This window comes from Acyrthosiphon pisum, chromosome A2 (assembly GCF_005508785.2).
Source record: "Acyrthosiphon pisum isolate AL4f chromosome A2, pea_aphid_22Mar2018_4r6ur, whole genome shotgun sequence".
In the NCBI taxonomy this organism is placed as follows: domain Eukaryota; kingdom Metazoa; phylum Arthropoda; class Insecta; order Hemiptera; family Aphididae; genus Acyrthosiphon; species Acyrthosiphon pisum.
The window spans coordinates 88216381-88222765 of record NC_042495.1 but is presented as its reverse complement, the minus strand read 5'-3'; the positions used below and the strand labels follow the sequence as shown (position 1 = coordinate 88222765).

The following is a 6385-nucleotide window of genomic DNA, read 5'->3' as shown; positions in this document are numbered from 1 at the left end:
TCGGGAAGGTTCCCGATTTCCCGATACGCCAATCCGCCCTTGAGTGGATGTCGCTCTACTGTACAGTAGGTTACAACAGGTTCACTGTATGGATGATGTTAAATTTTAACTCAGTGATACAAAGTGAATGTAAAATTATTACACAAAATTAAAATCTTTCTTGTTCGTTTAAATATCTAATTTTGTCCAAACTTAAACTTCAAATAACTATAAGAACTGTCTATATACTTTTTAGATTTTTTGGTTACAGTATAAACTACTAACGTGGAACCTTGTTTTGACCACAGTAGGTATTTCATCCAAGTATCCAACAAATATTTTGGCCAAATCATATTTGAAAAGAAACGTATTTAAGCTGTTGGCCGAAATATTTGTCTGTTAAATATTTATCGGCTTAAATATTGTCTGCTAAAATATGGTTCTGCTAAAAATAAATACATATCCAATTTTAAGTACTTAGCACATAGGCGCAAATAGGGGAGGGCTTTAGGGGCTAAGCCCCCCAAACATGTCCATAGCCTTCCCAAACATTTCTTTCATTTTGTTTTAAGTTTATTCAATATTCTCAAAGTAAGGCCCTATTAGCCCTATTAGCCCCCCAAATCTCAAACGCTATTTGCGCCTATGACTTAGCAGGAGAGTGCAGGAAAACAAAAAAATAATTAAGGAAAAATGGGCATTTTTATGCAAAATTGCTTACTGACAAAATCCTTATTGGTTTTTGGTGTAACTCTAAAAGAATGACAGTAGATAAATTTAATTTTCATAAATGTTTATAATAGCATTTTCTATACACCATACCATATTCAAAATATTTTGACTTGTTTTAAGCTATTTATGGGCAATTTCAATTATTTTTTCTATAAATATCAATAAGATTTTATTTATTGAGTCAAAAACTTGAAAATTTAATACAATGCACCTAATATATTGTTAAAATGGCAGTTGATAAATATTAAAAATACAGTCACAATTTTTTTTATAAATATTTAAAGTTTGAATTTTGACAAAATAAGTAAAAATCAAGAAAATGTGCAAATTATTGAGTTACATTCATAAAAAAAATTTTTTTAAATCGAAAATTTCAAAATGTTATATAAGAAACCTTATAAGTTTGTCAACCTAACCTTAATCAGGAAAAATGTCACTGGAAAGTCAAATTAAATTTTTATGAACGTTTGAAGCTCAAATTTTTATAGTATTGGATATTCATTCAATTTCTCAGGTAGCGATTTTTTTATTTTGTTGTAATTAAAAAACGAATAACTGTAGATACTTGAAATTTGCACAATATTATGTTTGATTTATCAATTCCTATACTTGATAACATTTTCAAAATATTTTACTTGTTTTGAGGTGTTTATGGACATTTTCAAATTTTTTTTTTCTATAAATGTCAATAAAGTTGTATTTGTCAAAAATCATGAAAATGTAATACAAGGTTAATGATATATTGTTACAATAGCAGTTGACATTAATTAAAAATACACAGACAATTTTTTTTATAAACATTTAAAGTTGGATTTTTAACAACATTTATCATATTGAAAATTGAAAAAAGGATTTTGTAAAATGTTCGACTTTTATAGATAAGGATTGAAAATTTAAAACAAGGTTATTCTGTAACCAAAAAATCTCAGAATATAAAAAGTCATAAGGATAGCCTTGAGTACAGATTCAAATTATCAACAGCTTCCAATATACCTTATAGATATATGAAGTTAATTATATCTAATTGTGCATACAAAATTTAAAATTTAAAAAAAATCTATATAATTTATTAATAGGTAGTTTAACTGTTATATTACAGTATATAGTATGAGAAACCTACTAAAGTATCATGTGATGTAATGTACTAATATTAGTTATATTTATGTTCAAAAAATTAGACTTAAAAATACCTTTCAGGTATTTAGTTTAGGTATATAGTTCTGTTAATCGCAAGTCCATATTGAACTAATATTATTACTCTTAAAAATCATACTGAACAGGTAGGTACCAACAATTAATTATATGCTCTCAAATTGTCTTCATCAATTTTCAAAACTAAAAAGTATGCTTAATGATTTGAATTTATTAACTTGCCTCCAAAAAAATTTGTTCCTCGTTTAACTAGTTCAACTTCAAATGGTGTTAAACATGCAACAAGTTCTTCAAAATTTTCTTTTTTTACTTCTCTTGTTGTCATAAATAACTTATGTACCGCTGTTTCTACCTACAATTAATTTAAGAAATAAACAATAAATATAATTTATTTAACCTACCTCAGTGGTGTATTTAATAAAACAAATACAAAGTGTACACAATAAAACCATTACTTACTGCATTTCAAGAAAAGTTAATCAAACAATAATAATTAATTTCTTAAAACTGTGTAACCTAATTCTATTATAATAGACATAATACCATTAATAGGTCTAATAGCATAATCAATGGTTTAATACCATAAAATAACATGGTATGATGGCAATGAACCGAAATATTGTTGGGTCTTGAGCACATCATTATATCCAGTTCACCTCACAATACACCACCTATATATTTATATTAATCATGACACAACCAATGAAAAGCGGCTAACTGGATACTGATGGTCGGCGGGGTGATGAGTATGCATATCATTAAATTGCCATCATACCATGTTATTTTATCATAATATAATATATATTGTATTGCATTGTTTCCTCGATTGTTTCATAATTCATATTATGCTGTTTAAACCATATTAAGTGCTTACTTTAGCAAAAGACTCTATGAGAAGCTTGTCCACAATTTTCTGGGATGGACTGCAATTCCACAATGGTAGTTCAGGGTACTGTTCGTCAAGGAAATCTGCTTGCTCCAAGCTATCATAGATAACTTTGTCATCATACTTTATATAGGGAATTTTACAAACATGATTCCTTTTTAAGAAGTCACCGGGATTATCTATTGAATCAATACATTTTAGCATACGGGCTCTGAAACAAAAAGTGCTTAGGTAATTAGGTTTAGGTATAAGAGATCAGAGGAGAATGAATCAAATGATAGATTATGGTACTCACGGATTTCCCTTTATGCTTAATATTATACGAATCCTTTCCGTGTACGGACAGAAACGAATCAATGAGACGTACAACCTGGGCATCGGTTCATCGGAATCTGAAAAAGGCGTAAAACGTTTAATATTCATCAATCAAAATTTACAGTAACATAACACTTACCTTCGGACGAGTAGTCGGGTTCGTCAAGATAAACGGTTCCCAAGACCGGATTACGGTGTGGATACATAGTAGGCCAAATTTTTTCTTCTGCAGTTTAAAAGACGAGTGCGAAAATTGAAACCCCGAGGACAAAAGACGCGAAAGTCGGGGCCAGACCGTTATGGCGGTATGACGAATTGCTGTTATTTTTAGTTTAGATGTGTAAAGAATCTATCATTGTCTATACATACATCGTTGACAGTGATTGTTTATAAGATACACTCGGAGCTATATTTTGAAGTTTGAACTATTATTCTATGGCTCTATCTAATATTCTAATCTATATAATGATATAGCAGCATGCTCTATGTTATAATTAATCTATTTTTGTAAGGTCAGCCAGTCGTGGGTGGCGGGTGCATGACAAATAAGATAATTTTATTTGTCACGGGCGGGTGTACATGCTGCCGCCGGGAGAGGATAGATTATCGAGACGAAGTCCATGAAGATAACATTATAAAATATAAATTATTATAACCTTAGAACTTAGAAGTCATTATTCGACAGATTGATTATTGCAAATTTATTTAATTATAGAAATAGGTAATAAATAAATTATTGTAAAAAATAAAAATGAATACTTATTTATAAGACAAGAGGACAGAGTGAATCACAATATTAAATATTGTTTTCGTGTGAACAAAATGTAATATTATGTCAATAACATAAAGAAAACCGCAATGAATGAGTGGGATAGTGTATGCAATTATTTAGCGTCTTAATTATACTTATACTAATTGGTTAGATATATTATGCTATACCTATAAATATCAGACAGATCTTTAGAAGTAATTGGTTATTAAGATTTTTTACAAACATTCCAAATAATGTATAGGTGATCCTGTGACCTGTTCTGTAGAATCTACCAAATTTGATACATTTTTTTGTAACTAATAGAGATTAATATTCTTCATGTCGCATTGAAATCCATTTTTCAATATTTTAATCTCAAAGATTATAATGTTGTCTTCAAAAAAAAAAATACAATTTAACGCTTTTTCTACAAATTGATAATTATATATATTGTACCATTGTCCATTACCATTATTTGAAATAAAATAAAAATCAGAGTTCAGTGTGACCTATAGAAAGCCTTTTTTTCTGACAATTCTACAATACCTGAGCCAATTCCTGTGAGCCGTGAGCTGAGAAGTAATTTTTGTTAGATATAATACGCAGTATCTACCCCACATAAATAGTTATCGGGCAGTAGATTGATGTATAAATATTAAAAAAGGTGGCAACTAAAATATAAAGTATAATTTCAACATTTTTAGAATTGCGGAAAATTTGAAAAACCGGCATCGGGCCCCTTAATATATTTATTTATTTAAAATAATATAAATTAGTTAAACACATCTTCCGACTCATCCGAATATGAACTAACAGAGTGTTCAGCAACTATATAAATTTATAAATTGATTAGTCTATTATAATAGACCTTCACGGCTACACTTTAATATTAGCAACTGAGCAACTCGAAAAAATTAAGTTAAAGCATTTAATCCTGATGCTCTGCATATCTTAAGAAACATAATAAATATTTGGCTGATTTTGACCAAAAAACCCGCATAGAATAGCTTTTTTCTCGAGTATTTCTCGAGTACGTTTTGACCATACATTCCCTAGACGTTATTATAGTTTAATAATTAGGTAGTATAAGTACCTATTAATATAGTACCTACCATGCGCGCCAGGATATTTACCTATATTTTTAGTTTTCATATACAAATATACAATAGCCAATAGGTACCTAGGTCTAGGGGCTTGGTACTTATGTAAATAATAAATATATATTACTTATACTATTATCATATTTAAATATACAACTGTATATTTAATCAATGCTATTATTTACATTCTTAAAATTATGAATTACTGACAATTTTATATTAGAATCATATTTTGTGTACATTGATTTATCATTGAATTCAAATTTAACACTTTCGTTAGGTAGTGTCATCCACTCAATGACAAGTTACTCATGAAATCTACTATTAGTAATTAGTTTAATAATTAGGTACTTATTTAGGTAAATAGACAATAGAGATAAAACTAGGTAGGTACATAATATGCCGGGTTGCATGAACAATCAATCACTAAACATTCAATGAATCAATAATAATATGATCTAATTGTCGCTTAAATATGATTTGGTAGCCCATGATTCGTCCATTAAATTTTAGTAAACCATTAGATTCATATATTAATTGTATTAATAAACCCTGAGCATATTGTTCTATGACCAATCACTGAAGATGAAACTGCCGAAACGCATAAAAAGAAAAGAGTACAACGCTCGACCGCTCAGTTTGTTTCGATCTCTCGTAATATTTCAAGCATATTGAATCTAAGGAAAAAAGGCAATTTGAAAATAGGCATATATAATCATATAGGCATATTAAAAAGTAATATGCAGCATAGTTAGTTTTTACTAAATACCACATTACCACAGACTTAAAATAATATACCTATTCTAAGTATTTTCAATTTTGTGAAAATTAATTAATTAAAATAAAATACAGCCTAATGATCAGATAAATATATATTATTTATATATATGAATATAATTAGTAGATAATAAATAATAATTTATAATAGTAAAGTGCCAAATGGGACCGGCTTAAGTATTATAATAGTATAAAAACATAATAAGTAATAATAATAACTAATAAGTAAGAATACAATTTAAAACATGAAATTAAATGCATACCTATTGCGTCAAAAAAAACATAAATTTATCATATAATTTATAATGTAAAGTTACAAAATAACCACTACGTAGCTATCTATATTTACCTACCTACCTATACAGTGGCGCCGAAGTTTTTAAAATGTGGTCGGGCAATTTTAAAACTTCCCGGCCTCAATATCTTAATTATTTAATATAGAGGTACCCTAATATACATTTATTCATAATCACGGTTTAAATATACTCATGCTCATATTAAAGTTGTGAAGTAAATAAAATATGGGCCAGCCGGCCACATTTTTTAAAAAAGAGGTCGGGCCACGGCCCGACGTCACCATCGACTTCGGCGCCACTGACTTTAAGGACTAATAAATGTACATAATATTTATTGTTGATCGCCCGCACAAAAGTACATAATAATATTGAAGAAAAATAATATCGACAACCTAGG

The 6385-nt window shown here is 28.8% G+C and overlaps 1 protein-coding gene across 1 annotated transcript; it reads right to left on the bottom strand.

The window, feature by feature from the left end:
- Window positions 1-1920: 1920 nt before the first annotated feature.
- LOC103310566 (pyrimidodiazepine synthase-like) lies at window positions 1921-4973 on the bottom strand. Its single transcript, XM_008189246.3, has 4 exons — window positions 3204-4973; window positions 3045-3141; window positions 2738-2960; window positions 1921-2215 (listed from the first exon to the last, which is right to left on the bottom strand). Exons 1-4 carry the CDS (start codon window positions 3268-3270, stop codon window positions 2060-2062), a joined length of 543 nt encoding a protein of 180 aa, XP_008187468.1. The 5' UTR covers window positions 3271-4973; the 3' UTR covers window positions 1921-2059.
- Window positions 4974-6385: the final 1412 nt, after the last annotated feature.